The sequence below is a fragment of the Mauremys reevesii genome, linkage group 2 (assembly GCF_016161935.1).
Source record: "Mauremys reevesii isolate NIE-2019 linkage group 2, ASM1616193v1, whole genome shotgun sequence".
Lineage (NCBI taxonomy): Eukaryota > Metazoa > Chordata > Testudines > Geoemydidae > Mauremys > Mauremys reevesii.
In genome coordinates, this window is record NC_052624.1 from 150,653,404 (window position 1) to 150,675,288 (window position 21,885).

Below are 21,885 nucleotides of genomic sequence, written 5' to 3' on the forward strand. Positions count from 1 at the left end.
TTGTCCTACAACTGCAGAGGTGTTAACTGCTCACTTCACCTTGAATGGTCTCTTACAACATGTTGACACCTTATGGTAAACGATTTGTCCCACCTTGTATTTAACTGTAACATTCCGAGTTACATAACCTTTCCCACACCTGAAGGAGAGCTCCAAAGCTTGTCTCTTTCACCAATAGAAGTTGACCAATACAAGTTATTACTTCACCCACATTGTCTCAGGGCTATGTCTACACTACAGACCATACAGTGGCACAGCTGTACTGATACAGCTACACCAATGTAAGGTCTCCCATGTAGCTACTCCATGCTGACGGGAGAGAGCTCTCCCGTTGGCATAATTAGACCACCCCCAATGACCAGCGGTAGCTATGTCAGCGGGAGAGCATCTTCCACTGACATAGCACTGTCCACACCTTTTGTCATTCAGCAATGTGTTTTTTTTCCCCCCACATTCCTGACGGACAAAAGTTCTGCCAACGAAAGTGCTGGTGTAGATATATCCTAATATCCTGCGACCAACATGGCTACAACACTGCAGACACAGCTCAGGGCAGATTTACAATGGTTCCCACCATTTCGGTGCTGGTGAGAGACTGACTAGTGTGTAGTATTGATTTCCACTTGCGATTTAAAGAAGTTTTTGAACCCAGTTTTTTAAGAGCTGAAAAACAAAGCAATAGTGCCATCTAGCTCTCTTCAATTTGTGAGCAGTGCAAATGGTTGGCAATTTTAAAGCTGTTTTTAACAGAAAGCCAACAAAACTTATTTTCTGGAGATGTTGAGTACCTGTTGCTCCAATTCACCACAGTTAAATATGTGAATGCTCAGCATCTGAGATAAGGCTAATCGTTCCTATTTCACTTTTATAGAGAGAAGCTTTTACTTGTTGTTTACTAAGAAGGAATAGGAGAAAGCCAGTCTTTAGCCACCAACAGCTTTAGCAAAGGTAAGCATTCAGTGTAAAGTCATGTTGTGTTCCAATATTTTGCCTTTTTTGTTGTAATGTTTGTTGATGATATTTGTGATTAAACTGGTTTATAAAGCTAAGCTGCAGAACTTACATAATGTGGCTGCCTAGTTTGCAGTATAGTTTCAGATAGAAATTTGAAGGTAGTATTTCAGGGTTCTGTATTTGACATACTTTGTAACTTTCGGCTAGCCATTTACTTGGCCTGAGTTCCTCCATCTGTTAAAATGTATAATGCATACCTGTCTTTGGAAAGGACTTGCATCTTTGGATTACATTTTCTGTAGAAATGAAAACTGTTAATATACATAGGACATTGAGTAAACTACAATAAAGAAACAATTTTTAAAGTATCTTTTAAAATAAGGACCTAATTTTACTGAGCCTATCTGTAAGATGAATGAACCACAATATATACTTCGCCTTATAGGTCTTGCATGGATTTTCACTGACTAAATTTTGTGCTGTCAGACAAGATTTGAGTTCATTAGTTTTTTATTGATTTAAGTAATAGCTAAACAAATATTTTCATAGCAGTCACGTAACGTGTTCATGTCTCCCCCTTTCTTTGTATACTGTGTGTGTGTGTTCTCCAGTGTTTTGTTCTATAAACCATGTAACTAACAGTATAATAACATCAATATTAACAATAGTTAATACTGGAAACGGGGGTGGGATGGGTGGGGAGTGTGCACCGGCATGATTATAGCTTTTATAAAATCAGACATTTAAATAGTTGTCCTATGCAGTTTGAGGATTTTGACTGTGTTCCACTGGATTTTCTGCCTATAATATTCCAGCATGTATACAACAGTTTATCATGTCTAAACCACCTCCAGGCCATTGGTTTAATTTTATTTGTATGCATTATGCTATTACTCATAAAGCGACTTCTTGTGCATTTACTTACATTTTCTGTTATGTCAGAGGCATGTAGTAACAGCTTGTGACCATGTGGTGTCTTCCTGTATTTTTAGCTGTTGTATAATGTAAATAGTGATTCTGATTGGATAAAATAGTTACACAATATAACGAGCCCATCTAGATTATAAAAAACCTTCATTATGTCTGCATTTTAGTAGAATGTTACTCACAGCCTTCAGTTCCTCTGTGTAGAAAACGCAAGAAACTTTGGAGAGGACAGTTGGTTGAGAGGCTCTGTAGAGATTAGTACAGATTTCTGAAGGTAAGATATTTTCTTTGAATTGAAGTTGTAAAAGGAAGAACTCGGCTGCTTAAGTTTAGATATTAAATGTCCAGTTTATAATTAAGTAGACATAAATAATATAATATGTAAATGACTATAAACCATATGAAAAATTCTTCTGATTTTACAAACTAACATTCAAAACATGTCATTTGGATGTGAGGACTTTAACCAGTTTTATTTGCTTACTGTAGAAAACAGATTTGTGACTGCTGTAAAGAGAGCTAGGAAGAAATGCTTAAGCCATTCTTAATTTGTAAAGTCATCTGTGGCAATATATTTGCCTACAGACTTAAATTTAAAAAAATCCTTGAAATAAGAGAAAAAACCTGTGCACGTGGAAATCATTCAGTTAAGAATGGAGCTTTACAGTAATTGAAAACTCTGAAGTGTTTATAGCAGGTAATTTGGGGAGGAAAAAAATTGTTGCTGTTGGGTTTTCTTTGAACAATGTTGGCTATTTCAGAACAATAAATGGAAGATTCACATTTCTCAAATACTTTACAAAGCTAGAAAGGATAGTTGTTATCAGTCATGAGTTTTTTGTGCAAAGTACCTAACCAAAAGTAGACACTCACTCTTGGGTTGATTAGTCTCATGTTGACTTTAAGGTAATGTAGTTTAGAAGGGGACCGAGTGCTCTAGCTTTTGCAGTTCAGAGGAGTATTAAATATGCTCTTCCAACAAGGAGATTCTCTCTGACCAAAGACTTGATTTAAGCTAGAAATGAAAGCAGCAAAGAGTCTTGTGGCATCTTATAGACTAACAGATGTTTTGGAGCATGAGCTTTCGTGGGTGAATACCCACTTCGTCGGATGCAAGACGAATTCACCCACAAAAGCTCATGCTCCAAAACATCTGTTAGTCTATAAGGTGCCACAAGACTCTTTGCTGCTTTTACAGATCCAGACTAACACGGCTACCCCTCTGATACTAGAAATGAAAATGAGTCTGGGCTTATGGATAAAGATAGCTTACCCTATATTTCTGCATGGCAGTTTAATGAAAGGTTAAACAAATAATGTTTACTCCGCATGCTGTCAGGAGTCTTCATGAGCAGGTGAATAGGATTTAATAAACTATAGTGTCTATGAGGATATCAACATTTTTCAATTCACAAATAAACATGCAATACATGAGGACCAAAAAGACCCGTTGGTGTCAATTGCATGAATTTTTCTGGAGGAAAAATAGTATATCCAGATTAAAACTGCCTTGAAATTTCAGAGGTTATTACTAATTCTGCACCAGAATAAAATAAATGAATGTAATCATTCCTGGGCAAGGTATACACTGCCATGTGATACATATTTTAAAAAGTTATTTGGGTTCTGACATGAAGACCTAAACATTGATTGACAGGAGATAACATTTAAAAGTACAGTCATTTCAGTAATGACACATGCAACATAGAGGAGAAATAATATAATGTTTTAAAATTGACGTGATTTCTGCCAGAAATGGACATGGATTGCATTCATTTTAACATGTGTCTGGCTACATGGTGCAGAGTAAGAACTCAAAATGGTGTTCTGTTTCATAATGAAAACTGCAAATGTAATGTCTTTCTCAAATTTGCTCTGGACATTATTCCCAGAATTCATTTTACATTTTTTAATGCTGTTAAGCTAAAAAGCACAAAATCTGAAACACTGATCCCCTAATTTTTATTATCACATTCCTTTTCAAATCTGTTGTTTCAGCCTATATTGGAAGCATCTTACTTGTTCATTTTTTATTTGTATATGAACTTAGTATGTACTGTGCTCCACAGGAGATTAAACCAATCAAGGATGATGTAGCAAGAATGATCACCAACAGGAAAAAATACAGGATCAGAGGAAAATTATAGGGTCAAGTGTGTCCAGAAAATACCGATTATCTTCGTTCTCAGTATAAATAGTGGTATATACCTGAATGGCGTGTCTACACAGCAACATGCAGGAAAGTTAAGCCAAAATAATTGATGTTGTGAATTTAAAGTACATTAAAGCCGTGTGGACTCTCAGGCTGAGTTTAAAGGGAACTGAGTCCATATTACTTCTCACCGTGAGAGTCCACACAATGTTTCAATATGCTTTCAATTCACACCTTCTTCAGTTAATTGAGCTTAATTTTCCTGAGCATCCCTGTGTAGATATGCCCAAGCATAGCAGATGAATTACAAAGACATACTAGTTGCTGAAAGCCTGTGCAGTCACAGGGATCTGTTTGGTGAAGTCATATTGGTTTAAAAAAAAAGGTCGGAGCCAAAAATGGTTGAGAACTTAAAAATTGGTCAGTAACGGACTATGAATTGCAGTGATCTTTGAACCTCATGATACAAAAAGAGCTCTCAGTCATATTGGTAGCTGTTTCCATTGCTTCACATTGACTCAGACATTCTAGGGATCAGAAACATTGTTTGGGGTTATTCTGTTTGCTGGTTCTATGGGTGATTGTGTTGATTTTGTATGTGGGTTGTATTGTGCTGGAAGAGTTGTGTGGATTTGTGCTGGTGGCGAATGAGGGGTGTGTGCAGTAGTCAAGGCTATATGTATTTGGAATTATTGTGTAAGCTGGTTGTGGTATTTGTGTGCATGGTTGTATCTGGGAAGGAGTAGTTGTGTTGAGAGTTTTATATTGATTTGTGTGGTTGGTAGATGGGCATATGAGCCAGTTAATCCAGCATCTATGCAAGTCTCCCTCGTACAACTAACAAAATTGTTGCATATAAATTAGTGGTAGAGTGATCTAGTCCAGCATTTTGTATTCCGACAGTGGCTGGGCCAGATGATTCAAAGGGAGGGAACAGAACATCTCAGTTTATCGAGTGACTCATCCCTAGGCATCCAGTCCGATCTTCTTGCAGTCCGAGGTTTTGGGACACCCAAAATATGTGGTCACATCCCTGACCATCTTGGCTAATAGCCACTGTGTTGGACCTATCCTCCATTAACTTACCTAATTATTTTTTGAACCCAGTTATACTTTTGGCCTTCACAGTATCCCGGCAACGAATGCCACATGTTGGCTCTGCATTGTGTGACAAAGTACTTCCTTATGTTTGATTTAAACCTACTTACCTATTAATTTCATCATGTGATTGCTGGTTCATGTCTTATGATCGCTGGCTCATGTGCTCCAGCCCCCTAATCATTTTTGTTGCCTTCCGCTGGACTCTTTCCAATTGAGAAGGGGTAAATAACACTTTTTATTCACTGTCTCCATTCTAGTAATGAGTTTATAGACCTCTATCATATCCCCCCTCTTTTCCAAGCTGAACAGTCCCAGCCTTTTTAATCGTTTTTCATATGGAAGCTGTTCCATACCTTTAATCATTTTTGTTGCTGATCTTTGTACTTTTTCCAATGCTAATTTATCATTTTTGAGATGAGGTGACCAGAACTGCACACAGTAGTTAAACTGTGGGTGTACCATGGATTTATATAGTGACATTATGCTATTTTGTCTCTTATCTGTCCCTTTCCTAGTGGTTCCTAACGTTTTGTTAGGATTTTTTGACTGCTGCTGCATATTAAATGGATGTTTTCAGAGAACTATCCACGATGACTCCAAAATCTTTTGTTCTTGAGTGATAACAGCTAATTTAGACCTCATCATTTTGTATTTTGCATGACCTCTGATGTCATAGTGGTCTAGGACTCTTGGCATGGTATAGGTACACACCTTATGGTGGCTGTACGCTGCATGGGTGTAATTTCATAAAGTCAAAATGGCTGAGAACTTAAAAATTGGACTGTAATAGACCACCAGAGCCAGTGATGATTCAACCGGAATCATAGAAGATTGCGGTTGGAAAAGACCTCCGGGGATTGTCTAGTCCACCCCCCTGCTCAAAGCAGGACCAATTCCCAACTAAATCATCCCAGCCTGGACTTTGTCAAGCTTGACCTTAAAAACCTCTAAGGAAGGGGATTCCACCACCTCCCTAGATAACCCATTCCAGTGCTTCACCACCCTCCTAGTGAAAAAGTTTTTCTTAATATCCAACCCTAAACCTCCCCCAGTGCAACTTGAGACCATTACTCCTTGTTCTGTCATCAGGTATCACTGAGAACAGTCTAGATCCATAATCTTTGGAACCCCCTTTCAGGTAGTTGAAAGCAGCTATCAAATCCCTCCTCATTCTTCTCTTCTGCAGACTAAACAATCCCAGTTCCCTCAGCCTCTCCTCATAGGTCATGTGCTCCAGCCCCCTAATAATTTTTGTTGCCCTTTGCTGGACTCTTTCCAATTTTTCCACATCCATTTTGTAGTGTGGGCCCCAAAACTGGACACAGTGTTCCAGATGAGGCCTCACCAATGTCGAATAGAGGGGAATGATCATGTCCCTCGATCTGCTGGCAATGTACCTACTTATACAGCCTAATATGCCGTTAGCCTTCTTGGAAACAAGGGCAATTGCTGACTCCTACCCAGCTTCTCGTCCACTGTAATCCTCAGGTCCTTTTCTGCAGAACTGCTGCTTAGACAGTTGGTCCCCAGTCTGTAGCGGTGCATGGGATTCTTCCATCCTAAGTGCAGGACTCTGCACTTGTCCTTGTTGAACCTCATCAGATTTCTTTTGGCCCAATCCTCCAATTTGTCTACATCACTCTGGACCCTATCCCTACTCTCCAGCATATCTACCTTTCCACACAGCTTAGTGTCATCCGCGAACTTGCTGAGGGTGCAATCCATCCCATCATCCAGATCATTATTAAAGCTGTTGAACAAAACTGGCCCCAGGACCGACTGCTGGGGCACTCCGCTTGATACTGGCTGCCAACTGGACATTGAACCGTTGATCGCTACCCATTGAGTCTGACGATCTAGCCAGCTTTCTATCCACCTTATAGTCTATCCAATTCATACTTCTTTAACTTGCTGGCAAGAGTACTGTGGGAGACCGTATCAAAAGCTTTGCTAAAGTCAAGGTATATCACATCCACCATTTCCCCCATATCCACAGAGACAGTTATCTCATCATAGAAGGCAATCAGGTTGGTCAGGCATGACTTGCTCTTGGTGAATCCCTGTTGACTGTTCTTGATCACTTTCCTCTCTAAGTGCTTCAAAAGGGATTCCTTGAGGACCTTCTCCATGATTTTTCCGGGGACAGAGGTGAGACTGACCAGTCTGTAGTTAGCCAGATTCTCCTTCTTCCCTTTTTTTTAAAAGATGGGCACTATATTTTTTTTCCCAATCGTCTGGGACCTCCCGCAATCACCAAGAGTTTTCAAAGTCTATGGCTCTGGAATCACATCAGCCAACTCCATCAGCACCGTTGAATGCATTGCATCTGGCCCCATGGACTTGTGTATATCCAATTTGTCTAAATAGTCCTTAACCTGTTCTTTCACCACTGAGGACTGCTCACCTCTTCCCTCTACTGTGATGTCCAGTGCAGCAGTCTGGGAGCTGACCTTGTCTGTGAAGACGGAGGCAAAAAAAGCATTGAGTGAGTACTTCAGCTTTTTACACATCCTCTGTCACTAGGTTGCCTCCCCCATTCAGTAAGGGTCCCACACTTTTCCTGACCACCACCTTGTTGCTAACATACCTGTAGAAATCCTTTGTTACTCTTCATATCCCTTGCTGGCTGCAACTCCAATTGTGCCTTGGCCGTTCTGATTACACCCCTGCATGCTCAAGCAATGTTTTTTATACTCCTCCCTAGTCATCTGTCCAAGTTTCCACTTTTTGTAAGCTTCCTGTTTGTGTTGACTTTCACCGAAGATTTCACTCTTAAGCTGAGCTGGTCGCCTGCCATTTTTGCTGTTCTTTCTGCACATCAGGATGGTTTGTTCCTGCACCCTCAATAAGGCTTCTTTAAAATATAGCCATCTCTCCTGGACTCCTTTCCCCCTCATATTAGCCTTCCAGGGGATCCTGCCCATCAGTTTCCTGAGGGAGTCAAACTGCTTTTCTGAAGTCCAGGGTCTGTATTCTGCTGCTCTCCTTTATTCCTTCCTGGTGATATTCTGAACAGAAAGAGCTCTCAACCATGCTTGTAGCTGCTTCCATTGCTTCACACGGGCTTTGTCTACACTACCACTCTCCCACTGACATAGCTACCGCCACCTGTTGGGGGTGGTTTAATTATGCTGGCAGGAGACCTCTCTCCCACTGGCATAGAGCGGCTATACAGGAGAGCTTAGTGGTGCAGCTGCAGTGGTACAGCTGTGCCACTGTAAGATCCGTAGTATAGACAGAGCCATTGACTCCACAGAAATTCTTAGCTTCAGAGGGATGGGATGCTCCTGGAATCTTAATTCTTTAGATTATTTTGTAGGACAGTTGAAATACTGCAACCACTAGAAAATATTAGGTTCTCTTTTGAAGTCTTGTTTTAAAGCAACAGCATCTCAGAACCCAAGTAAGAAACTAACTCAGTATCCAGGGGTCACCTAAATGTCCTTTGAATCTACTTTTAAAAGTCCAAATATTTGGTTAGTTTTTTGGGGTACTTGCCAAGCTTTTTATCCACTTCTCTGTACAGTCCCAACATTTCTTTTGGGCAGAGATACCTGTTTCATAAAGGATTTTTAGAGATCATACTTAAAAGTATTGCATCGGGGATTTGAAACATACTTGCCTTGTAAGCATCTGAAAGCTGTTGTTTGAGTGCTAAGCCTTTTTTCAGAGGTGTTGCAAACCTTTGTTATGGTTACCTTTTAGACACTGTCATGGAAAACTGTTGTTGTAAAGGACTTGTGTACAATAAAAGGAAAACAAATTGTAAGCCTCCTTTTATCCGAAGGAGGCTCCAGTTTGCGATACTCTGTGGAAAATCTGTTCTCCCAGACTGAAAAAGAAAACTATTTAAAAAATAAAATAAGTACAGTGGTTAAGTACCTGATCTTGCAAGCATGGATCCTCACACCATGCAGAGCAAGGCTGTCGCACCTTCATGTGGGCTCAGGGTTCTGCCCAACTGGAACAGTTTGCAGAATAGGGACTTAAACTGTTAAATTACTTGTTTATAAAGCTTCTATCTAAGCACCAATTTTAAGATTAATTACTTGGGCAAATTCTGTGAGCCAATCAGAGTTAAGGGGAATTGGTTTCTTGTAGGATTGGTCCCCTAATCAGTATTTTGCTCAAGTTATATATATTAATTTCAGTATATATTGGGCTTTATTAACCTTGCAGTTATATCAGCTAGACAGGTGTTGGGGAGCTACCATATAATTATTGTGACACTTGTCAGCATAACTGCAAGGATAATCCTTCAAGTAGAAGTTAGGTTTCTTTGAGCACTGTAGCAGTGATTTGTTTTTTCGGTGTTTCATAACTTGGTCATGAACTTTTATGTTGGGATTAAATTTTTACCCTCCAGCAGAGAAGTACTTCATTTTAAAAACCAGAATGTTGCAGGCTAGACTAGGCTGTTAGATAACGCAACTTGATTATTTATGGTAGTGCCTAGAGGCCTCAATCACATGTGACAGCCCCATTTTGATAGTCACTCTACCAAGAAAACGAAAGAGTTGCTGCCCGAAACAGTTTATAATCTAAATAGACAAAACTAGTTTCTTGTTTTTTAATACATGAACATAAACTGCAGTTTTGTTTAATTAGGAAAAGCTAATGTTCATTCTGCATAGTTAGAAATATGTCCATTTTATGGACTTGATACAATTGTGCCCAGAGTCTGATTTCTGTGGGACTTGAAATATTAATTATTATGACAGCGTTCGTCAGACTGTCTGTAAAAGAGCAGTTGTGTTGTGTTCATGTGTAGTAAGACAACTATACAAAAAGTGACTCGCATTTAATCAGTTGAAGATCCACCAGGATATTGATATCATGGAAATATCTCTTTAAAAATCTGCACTTCACGCTAGAGAAAATTAAACCCTGAAATTTGTCATTAATGACTTGAGAGTTGACCAAAGCCAGGAACAATCAGGATAAAGCTGCCATTCCATAATTAATTGGGAATTGTCTTGCTTTTATGTTTAATTGGTTATCTGGCAAGTGAGAGCTATACCCAGTAAGTGAACTTGGTTAATTAGAGCCTCAACAACATTCCATAATTGTTTGTTTGTTTCAATAGTTAAGAATGTTGAAAACCAGTCTTGTTTCTCTAATCAGGTCAATTCAGTGTTTGTTAAAGGCAGAATTTCTTTTACAACTTCCCGGGACCCTTTGCATCTCTCCACTATCTTGTGTGGCATGAGTCTCCCTTGATATTCTCTGGCAGCCATAGTCTTGAGTCCTCCCCTCCTTCTCACCTCTTTAAATGTAAATGTCTGCTGGCAGCCAGATTGTATGGGATCCTGTTCTTAATGCAGTCTTCTTCCTCGCAATCACCAAGGATCTGCTGCAGAACAATGTAGACTACTTAGCTTAGGTGCAGTTCTTTTCTAGATCATAACAAAGTAAATCCAGTGATTTGGTTACAGGCCTAAAGTTTTCATGGCTCTCTGCCTGGTACAGCAGGACTTGAGAGCTGTCTTTAATTGCAGTCTGTGGTGCACTCTTCACTGAAACAGTGCTGCAGTATTGCTAAAATTGTATTTTGGCATGCTAAAGAAGGATGACCTGAAATATTAATCTTTTCCACTTTCCAGTCAGTTAGGGTGACCAGATGACAAAGGTGAAATATCAGGACATGGGGGGGGGGGCAAGGGGAGAGGAAAAAAAAAGCCGCTGGAGGGGGGCCCCCCCACCAGCTCACCTTTTCTCCATCTCCCACCCCCCCCGTAAGGGAAGGTGCCCAGCTGGTGCAATCCCGCCCACTCAGACAGCAGCATTTCAGGCAGGCGGCAGCTCTGCCCTGCAGCACAGAGCACCCTGGGATTAGGAAGTGAACGGTTGGGGCGTGCTCAGCCTGCAGCCGCTGTGACCCCACCGAGTTGCCCTGTACAAGAACGGCCTGTGGCGCCGACCCGCCCGTGGCCCGTCCCTGCACTGTGGTCCTGGGGGGTTCAGGGCAGGGCACATGGCACACGCAACAGCTGGGCAAAGGGGTTGGGGGACATGGGAGCTCTCGAGGAACGGGGGCTGCCAGTCGCTGCAGGGGAGGGGGCCGGTAGGCGGCAGCTCTGCCCCTCAGGTGCGGGGTCTGGGGCGCGGCACTGGTGGCCTGGCCAGGTGCCCCGCTGCCTCTCCCACCTTCACGTGGCTTGGGATGCTGGACAAACAAGCAATTTTGTCATCCCCAAATCCCCACCCTGGCCCTACCTTCTTCATGGCCGCGCCCCACACGCTGGTGTCACCCCCTCCCTCCAGTGCTTGCGCCACCATACAGCTGATCAGCGCAAGCCTGGGAGGGAGGAGGAATGCGGCGTGCTTGGGGAAGAGGCAGGGCCAGGGCGGGGATTTGGGGAGGGATCCAATGGGGGAATGAGGGGGCGGAGTCGGGGCGGGGAGGGCGAGCCCCTTCGGGCGCCGCCTGTGCGCAGGAGCGAAGGGCAAAATGGCTTGTTTGTCCAGTGTATCGTTCGGGACGCAGGATAAACAAGCAAATATCGGGACAGTCCCATTAAAATCGGGACGTCTGGTCACCCTACAGTAAGTTTCAAAACTGTATTTTGTATCTTATCAGTACATATACCTAAATGGTAAGAGTCAGTTTTCCAGTCCACAACTCTGTCTCAAGCCCATACAGAAATGGACTGTTTTCTAACTCAGAACCTGAGGTTAGCGATGTCTAAATCAATAGGGTCCTTAAATATAGTATGTCTTGATTTTCTGAGGTGCTGAGCACTCTCAACTGCCATTGAAGCTAATGAAAGTTTCAGAGGCTTGGCACCTCTGAAAATCAGACAACTGTTACATAGATGTTCTGGGCTTATTTTACATTGCAGCAGAGCTAAGTGTTGCTAAATTTTGTTGATCTTATTTCAAATATCTGCTGATAGAACAGGCCCAGCTTGTGGAGGAGGGAAGTTAGTGGTGTACATCAACGTTAGGGCTAAATTTGAGAACAAAAAAATCATAAATTTCTATAGCCTGTAATTAAGATGATTCACTCCTCTCTGAATATGTCATTTTACAGGATTCTAGGCTCCTTAGTGGGAGATTGGTGGAACTCACTTAGTTCTTGGGGTTTCTTTGACTCTGAAGGGCAGCCGATGTTGAGTTTAGGCTCCCACGCCACCTCCTTTCTCAGGACATGTGTCACATCCCAGAAGATCTTTGGAGCTGTGCAGCTGCAGCCTACATTTCCTTTCCTTTTCCCTCCCTACACCCCAGGAACAAAACAGGGCAGTGCCTTATGGCTAGTCTACACTAGAAGTGCTACAGGTGTGGATTATGCACACCCCGAGTGACATAAATTATACCGAAGTAAGTGGGAGTGTAGACAAGCCCTTAGTGTCCCACCCTAAGGCTGGGAACCCTAAGGGTTACCACAGTGGTTGTGCTGTAGTAGTTCACTCTCCCTCTTCACTCGTAGGTGTGGCAGGGGACATTCAATTTGTCCTTTGAGTCCTCTGTTGCTCCAGCCAGACAAACCAAGTGTAAATCATAGTCAAAAAGGAAAACTCCTAGAGGACAAGTGTGTCCACTTGATATGAAGTGGAATCCACCTATTTCTTAGGGCTTGTCTACACTGGCACTTTACAGAGCAGCAACTTTCTCGCTCCCGAGTGTGGAAAAACACCCCCTGAGCGCTGCAAGTTTCAGCACTGTAACGTGGCAGTGTAGACAGTGCACCAGCGCTGGTGGGTATTCCCCTCGTGGAGGTGGTTTTTTTACAGCACTGGGAGAGCTCTCTCCCAGCGCTGGTGCCTCAACTAAATAGCCACATTAAAGCCCTGCCACGGCAGCACTTTAAGCTAGTGAAGACATGCCCTGAGAGAAGCTAGATACTACTTGTTCACGACATCAGAAATGTGAATTAGTAGGGACCTAGACCTGAGTCAGCCTCTGTCAAGTTTTACAGTACTTGTGGGGAATCACCAGGACAAACAACATTAAAAGGTAGTAATTTTCCATGCCCTCTTGCCATGATCCTTCTGGGTAGTTTGTTCTGGTCACTCAGCAGAATTGTAAAACTTTTCAAATCCCACAAAGATCTGTATCTGACCCCTCACTTTATTTTCTTGTAAATTTTGCTGTCAGAATTTAATAATTACATAAATACTGTGAAGCTTCTTCACGTGTAAAAGTTCTGAAAAAATTTCATCAGCTTAATGTCTTCAGATTTTTACTGTGGAGATAGAGGATTGTCAAACAAGAATTTTAGGCTTGAAGTCAGCATTTCAGCGATGAAATGAATTTAGGATTTCAAAATCCTACAGGATTGGAAGTGCTCTGAGTGTTCAACAAAAGCAGCTTAAACAAACTTGTGGGCCTGGGGTTCCTAGCTAGGCATCTGCCAAATGGATTAATGTTTTAAGTATGGTTACGGAAAAGAAGTCAACAGATCAAAAATGCCCAAGCATTTACAATATATCCTGAATGCAGTGCAGTCTTGGTTTCAGAATAAACTGCTAATTTTTGTGATTTTCTGTTGCTGCCTAGCCCTTGGTAGATTTCACAAGTTGAAAGCTACCAACAGCTTATTTATTGAGAACTGGCATCTTAAGTTTTCAATAGATCTAAAGAAAGACATTATCATTGCCGCAAGCAGCTCACAGTCTAGAGGACAGAAATTATTTTTTTTAATACAGTATCTATGCTTTAATTAACACTGTACTCAAAAGGTGATGGTCCTTTTCTCCTCTCCATGTCTTTCCTAAAAGAAACTCTAATATTGTGGTATGTGTTGGAGAAATGCATGTGACTATGTTTTTATTTATTGTTTGTTCTCTGGTTCATAAGGCAGTTCTTTATCCGTCAAGTGGGAAGAAGCAAGGATGACAATTTTGCCATGTTAGTCCCAGTTAATGGTTCAACCATGAGTCACAGTGCTCCTAAAGAATGTGGTAAATGCAGTTTTTCCTCTTTTGATATGATATAAATCACAATGGAAGAGGGAATTAAATAGGTTCCAAGTTACTTCACTTTTTATGGGGTTTGCTATCCATTCCTCCCCCTATATACACAACCTTTTATACTTTTTATTGGTGATATCTATGCACTTTAAAGATCTTTTGTCCATTTCAAGTAAACTCTTTGAGCCTCTTTAAGGGATAAACTGTTCGTTTTGTAATCCTGTAGACTTTTTCCATGTCTTTTTTTCTCGTCTTCGTGTTCTCTTCTATTTTTGTGCCATCCAGACACCGTGAACATCTCCAGTAGGTGTTGCACTAACATTTGCCACATTATTTTTGGAGCTGTCAACAGTGATAAAGGTGTACAAATTAGAAGCAAACCAGTTACTTTCCATCTCTGGCAGGTCATATTTTTCAAGTGGAAATGTGAGCATCTGGTGGGGATTGAAAGGTTTTGTTTACAAAAGGGTGTTCCAAACACTGAGCACTTGGACTGGAGCTCCTTTTTTGTTTTTTAATTTAAAGGTCCAACTGCAAGAACGATTTGCCAGTATCCTCTTAACATATACTTTAAAATTACTGGCTCTTATAAGCCTTTGAGTTAATAATACTTCTTTTGAGGCCATTTCACTTTTCTAGTAGGAGTGCTTCACTTGCATTTCAATGTTCAAATAGCACTTTTTAATATCTGTGTTTGTTTTTTTGCGGTCTAAATGTTAAATTATTTTTAAAACTAAATTGTTCATCAACCAGAATAACCAGAATCGACTAGCAAATGGATAATTCTTAAATTGGAACAAGTTTTTAAATATTGAGATATTGTGTAATGATTCCAAACATAGCCCAAACTCTGCCATCTACAGAACAGGTCACACATCATAGAATCATAGAATCTCAGGGTTGGAAGGGACCTCAGGAGGTCATCTAGTCCAACCCCCTGCTCAAAGCATCAAGTGTCATTATTACTGCAGTTGCATCAGACAATAAACTCCTGGCATTTTGCTAGACAACCTTTAGGAAAGAGAATAAACGGTTGCTACTTTGTTGGGATTTGTTATGTGGCTGTGCTGAGATTTGTTTCTCGTGATTTCTTTTTGAATGTTCATTCACTGCCTTTTCACCTCAGGGATTTAGTTGAAAATGTCACTGACTTTAGAGTACCATGGGTTTTTCTTCTGTTTCGATTTTGTGGCTACTTTCACAGAAATTCCCCCCTGATGGTTTTGGTTTGTTTTTTTTTGCTGGGGAGTATTTTTCTCCTTCTTCTTCCTGACCTTGTGATGTGTCATATTCTTTGTGGTTTAGTCTTTTTTCATCTTGCCTATAACTGATTTTTATTTATAGGTGTCTGATGATAGAATATCACCAAATACATTCAATGATGTCAGAACAGGGCTCATCTGGCCTGGGAACTTAGCGATGATGTTCTGCATTGCCAGCTGGGGAACTGGGGTTGATAATTCAGGCTGTTTTTTCACTCTTGGGGATGTCAAGTTTTGGATTGTTGAAGAGCTGGGATGTTCCAAACACTATAGCGGAGGAATGTGCCTCATGTTGTGAAGTTTCAGTTTACTGTGCCAGGCTAAATGTGTGTTTTTTCTATTTTAAAATGGCAGCGTGGAGTTACCTTTAAAGATCAGGTTTACCCATATATAGGTCCATAGGATTTACTTCTTGCAGAAGCGTAACCACCAGGAATGCATAATAGCTAATTGCATCACTATACTTCCACATCCTAAAGGATGGGAATTTTCTGTTTTTTACAAATGGTCCTAATCCATCTAAATTAGTGGAATTTAAAAAAAAAATAAAAATACAAGTCTCCAGTACTCTGAAGGTGGTGAGAATACTTTTTCAAGATACGAGGCACATCCCTCCCTCCCAGCATGAGAGAATAATCAAAGAAACCCATCCCAAGGGAAACCTCTCTTACTCAAACACTCAAAATAAAGTTGATGGGTATTATAGTAAATTATAAAATCATAAGCAGATGCGTGTATAGGTAGGCTAGTGTAACATGTAAAACATTGTTCACATTGGGTTTTCATATAGTTATAGTGTACAAAATGCTGCAAATGGTGTTTGTAAATTAATGATTCTCCAGATTTTGGGGAAAGGGGTGAGCAAACCAGTAAGTGGCCTTGATTTGTATCCTAAATTGGGAGAAATTAAAAATCTCTCTCTCTCTATATATTTTTTTTTGGCAGAGCATGTGGATGAGAGCCTAAACTTTTTAGCAGGCAGTATGTTAGAGAGCTAAAGTTGGGGTTGCTTTCCTTCAGGATTTTATGGGAAACCTGGATCATTGTAATGTTCCATATGGGATGTTAGATAAAGTGGTATTGCACTCACAATGGTTGTGGCTGTTATGAATTTTATAAAATGTCTCCTTTTTTTTGGTTTAATAAAGTATTACAAATATGCTTTGTCGTGAAAAAAATATGTAATTAGTTTCACTTTATTTTCTAGGTGCCATCGAAGCTAACGGTACTTCCAGAACCTAATGCTTGAACTTGACTGCTAGGTGCCATTCTTACTTCTGCGGTGTTGCTGTCTGTAAACTGCACTGTTCCTCTCCACCTTCCCATCTCATAAAATTCAATTTAGCTACTGTGTGACAGTCCTCGGCATTCTGGAAACCATGGGGATTGGCAAGAATACTGCTTCTAAATCGGTGGAGACTGGAAGCTCGACAGAGGGCAAATATGAAGATGAATCTAAACATCCTGCCTTCTTCACTCTACCTGTAAGTAAAATATTCAAGAATGTTCTTTCTTAAATAATATGTAAAAGGTTTTTGTATTATTCAGTTATCAGGGTTTATGTTGGCTTAAGTATGGTGTCCAGATATGCAATTAAGCTTTTTAGATATAGAAATTTTGAATGGCATTGCATTATGAAGAGACTTTTACTAGATCAATGAGCTAAATTCTTGACTCCTCAATGTCTATTGTGATAGAGCTTTCTAACACATGTCTTAAGATGTGTCTCTTGGTAAGCATACACCTACTCATCCTTTTTTGGGGAAGAATCTTGTTTTAAAATTGTCTGGCAAAATTACATCTATTGAGAGGAAATTCAGGCTGTAATTTGTCTGGAAATAATTTTATTAAAGTAGGGAAAGTAGTTCCATATTATGAGTAGTTGCAATGAATGTGTTTTGTTCGGAAAAACAAATACTAATGTGTGTAGTGATGGCATTGCTAAGATGAAAAAAACCTTATATTTTAACTGAGGTGAAAGTAAATGACACTGAATTATTCCACACAGTGCCATGGTTCATTTCATACTGAAGGATTGTGCCATAGATACAAAACCATTTTGAAGCAAGTTGTGTTAGTAGCTTTTGTGGAAGCATACGGTAACTATGCTAGCTGCAACAATGTTTAAATGTTTTTAATAGGTGAGTTTTAGCACTGAACCTCCATAACTGTGCTGTATCTGCTTAATGTCTATATCTTACAGACTTAACACAGTTGTAGATACCACAGTTGTGCTACATTGTGGACCAGATCACAGTGGTTTTTGTTGGTGTTAGCTCTCTGTTGACTGTCTAGACTAGTGTTCTTCAAACTTTATATTGGTGACCCCTTTAACACAGCAAGCTCTGAATGTGCCCCCCCCCCCCTTATAAAATGAAGGGGAGATTTAATTTAGTGGCAGCTCGGGGCTGTCAGCCCGATGGAGCTGATGGCTCATGATCCCCGTGTAACCACCTTGTGACCCCCAGTTTGAGAACCCCTGGTCTAGAACGTCTTCATCAGTTCCTCAGCTCCACTGGATGTCAGTGTTTTAACATAACGAGCTTGCAATCAAGAAAATTTTGCCATTTGACTAATGCTGCTGCATTACCATTTGGTTCTCTTGCCCCATCAAGAGAACTGGGGTTTCCAGTAGGAACATTAGTGAATTTAAGGTGTCTTTCCCAATCAGATCTATAATCTTGCTTTTCTGCATTTCACATTAAAAAATATTTCTGGTTGCTTTTCCACAAGTTTGTTCCTTTTCTGGTTACTTCTGTTAAGATGTGACAAAAATGTGGTGGGTAAACTTGGAATTATTTATCCAGTCGCCACACAGTTTATCAGATTTTTGGTTTCAGGAGGAAGGGAGAGATCTTATTGATCTTATCCTCCATGAGCTAATGTTTAGCCACTGTTTGCTTCTGATATAACTGTCCACACGGTCATCAGTCTCACATCTCCAAAAATTCTGATTAGATTAAATCTACTGTGTCCTAGTATCTCTTCACAGCCAACAAAACAAAGAACCAGGATGCTGAGCTTAGTGACATTAAGAGTAGAAGGTTGAATCTTGGGCAGGACATTCCCTCTAACTATCTTTCATTTTGAATCATGTGACATTGGCCTGCCTTTGCAAATGTTTGACCTCTGAAATATCAGTGCTAGGGGCTATTTATTTATAAAGGCATCGATTCTTGGGAGCAGCATTAACAGAGCACTGAGAAGAGTCAGCTATTTGATGGTCCTAGTGACCCTCTACAAAGATTATGATATGAAAGTTGTAAATATTATTTTCATGAAGATGCAGGTTAGACATGAGTCCCTGTGTTTGTGGATCAACCAGATTTTTTTTTCCTCCTGACCATTCCCATTGTGTGTGTGTGTGTATATAGTGTGTATATTGTGTGTGTGTGTGTGTGTGTGTGTGTGTGTGTATATATATATATGTGTGTATATATATATGTGTATATATAAATAAATGTGTGTATATATATATGTGTATATATAAATAAATGTGTGTGGAGAGGCAGCCTACGTGGGAATAGTGCTAAACAATCCCACTATGTGGCTGAGGCAATCTATCAGTGATAATCTCACAAAATATGCATTTGGCAGAGTGAGAGAATATCTGTTTTTTCCCCTCATGTGCTGTAGGTTTGCTCACAGTTGAGAGAAAAATAAAAACACTACAGCAGTAGGCTCCATTGATGCTTGTATAATGCCGCTGACTTGTTGTTGGCTGGGATCAAACTTGGGACCCCTGAAGCTTAGTGTGTGAGCCTCTACTGCATGAGCTAAAAGCCGCATTGATGAGGCTGTAGCAGGCTCATCAATCTCTACATGGTTTAGGTGCACTAGAGGAGGACAGAGCACCACACCAAGCAGAAATGGGTTACACTTGTTTGATTCTTTCACGACCCGGTTACGTTTCTACGTCTCCCACATTTTTCCTTGTCCTTTCTTAGCTTTGGCCAAATTCTACTCCCACTGAAGTCATAACTCTCTTGCTTAATTGGTAACAGGATTGGGTCCTCCCTTAGCAGATTTCATAAATCAACTGATACAAGTTTACCTGGCCAAAGAGCTTCATCTGATTCACTTCAGTTTATTGCATACTATTTATATCAGGAGACGGTGCTATATAATTTCTCACTTACTGGTTCGTTGTCTTCTCACTTTGTTTAATTACTCTGTACTGTGAGCTTCTTCAAAGAACATTTGTAGCAAAGTAAAATGTCAGAAATCAGATTTGTTAAATATGTGCTTTGCACTTAATGGATTATAATAGAAAAAATAATCAAATTTAACTACAAATGGACAATTGACTACTTTTCCTCAGAGAGATTTAGGAAGCAATAATTGGCATACTTTTTCCAGAGTTGTTGAAGTAGAGACTTTGGGGATTTGATGTTGCGTGCAGTTTCCTTACTATTCAGCATGCACCTGTTCAAAGTAAATCACCCCTGCTAATATCAGTATTCTATTTCCAAACCTGGATATCCAAATATGATTTAGCAGCATTTACATCTCCACTAAACTTCCATCTAAATGGTACTTTACTTGATTTGCCTCTTCTGAAGGGGAAAAACAAACCTAATACAGTGGAGTGGCACCTCTTAAAGGAATAAGCTTCTCACCATATAGATCTGGCTGCTGACTTTTGTCTGGGTCCTGGGTTTTAAATATATTTGAAATCCAGTTATAATTTGAAGAAATTCTGTAAGTAAGAATATGAAATCAGACTTAAACAAATCCATCCCCATGACAATTCAAATAAAAAGAAAACTTAGCCTGAAGTCATAGGTGCCCAAAGAATGCTGTTAGAATTCTATCTGAAAATTTAATACCAATAAATGACGTGTAGGAGGCAGTAGCTAGAGACACTCATGAGTACACTAAAGATTAGCTTTGAACCTGGATATCTTTCGTATTGTAACAGTGAATGACCGTAAGATACAGGCACAACTCAAGCAGTTAAAAAAAACAACAACCCTGCAAATATTTCAGTTAAAGTATATGCATATGTTTGTGGGACGAAAGGGGTTATGCTATTAGTGTTAGAACATGTACCCAGGAAGAAGGAAGGTATTCATAGATTACAAGGCCAGAAGGGACCATTGTGATCATCTAGTCCTGTATTACACCGGCAAGGGAACTTCCACAAAATAATTCTTAGAGCAGATCTATTAGAACATGCAGTCTTGATTTAAAAATGGTTAGTGATGGAGAATCTCCCATTACTGTGGTAAATTGTTCCAGTGGTTAATTACTCTAATTTGCAGTCTGAATTTGTCCATCTTCAACTTCCAGCCATTGAATCATTGTCTGCTAGATTGAAGAGCCCATTATTAAATATTTGTTTCCCGTGTCGGTTGTGTAGTAGTCACCCCTTAATCTTCTCTTTTTTAAGATAAATAGATTGAGCTCCTTAAGGCATGATTTCTGATCCTTTAATCATTCTCATGGGTATTCTCTGTGAGCTCTACAGTTCATCAACATCCTTCTTGAACTGCAGGCACTGGAACTGGACACTGTATTCCAGCAGTCATCGCACCAGTGCCAAACACTCACGGCAAGATTCAGTACAAATAGGTTGATTGGTGTAGGAAGTATATGAATGAACTAAGGCTGTAATGATAAGAATGTTTTATCTTATCAAGGCTTGTCTGTCTCAACCTTTCTGCTTTGAGAATCCTTTAAAATATCACTTATATTTCTCATGGGGAAGGGATGAGCCGTGTCCAGGAACAGCTGTAGTTTGAATCAATGAAATTTTGAAAGGAGAATATTTGATATGTTACATTTTGTTGGGCACAATTCTTTTTCCCTTTGGTAAAAGATCACCGGAGTAACCCAGTACTAGAAAAAAACTATTACTATGTAGCGCTTTGTTCTCCTGTTGCTTATTCACATATACATCACTACTCAATGGTGATCACACATATCTCAGTACATCCAGCATTGTGAAACTCATTTCAAATGGGCCAAAAGTAAAATAAGTAGAGGGTAAATGATATGAGAATAAGAGCCCTTTGAATAACTTGTATACCCTAAGTCCTGTTGTAAATATCACCTTGTGGAAAACAGAAGATGGTCTGTGTTGTGTGTGCTACAAACAAACAAACAAACGGAAAACCCCCATCAATGATCCTGAGTTATTTTTCACTTGTTTTGTGCAGTTTTTGTGAAATCCTGTCACAAGACTTGGTGGAATAATCATATTGCAACATACAGATAATTATGCCAGGAATCATAAAAGTGTCCCTGTTATGGGAGCACCATGTGCTTTTGCTGTTGAAATACTTTTTGATTTTTTTTCAGCTGCCATTAATGTTTGCAGTTGCATACTCATGCTTATTCTTCAGAGCTCTTGTGTGGCTTGAAAGCTTCTCTTTCACAAAGAAATTGGTCCAATAAAATATATCACCCACCTTGTCTCTCTCATATTCTGGGGCTGACACAGATACAACTACATTGCATAGAACAATAATTTTGAGTGTCCGTTTGCTGGAGGAAGAGGTTATCTGGGTTCCTAGGATCCTTCATTCTAAAAGCGCTAGTGTTTTAGCCCGATCAGTCTTAGATTGAGGGA

General features: G+C 40.1%; 1 protein-coding gene across 10 annotated transcripts in view; it reads left to right on the top strand.

Annotated features, from left to right (window-relative positions):
• Positions 1–21,885, top strand: part of SLC23A2 (solute carrier family 23 member 2) — a 116,466-nt gene that overhangs the window by 27,135 nt on the left and 67,446 nt on the right. For 4 of the 10 annotated variants that reach the window (XM_039525018.1, XM_039525013.1, XM_039525016.1 and 1 more), the window contains 4 exons: positions 872–948; positions 2,086–2,155; positions 13,937–14,040; positions 16,519–16,795. In XM_039525018.1, coding sequence (XP_039380952.1) covers positions 16,691–16,795 — 105 coding nt within the window. In that variant the 5' untranslated portion in view covers positions 872–948; positions 2,086–2,155; positions 13,937–14,040; positions 16,519–16,690. Of the gene's footprint in view, positions 1–871; positions 949–2,072; positions 2,156–13,936; positions 14,041–16,518; positions 16,796–21,885 lie in introns of all 10 variants that reach the window. The other 6 variants (XM_039525021.1, XM_039525023.1, XM_039525022.1 and 3 more) reach the window with 5 other exon arrangements.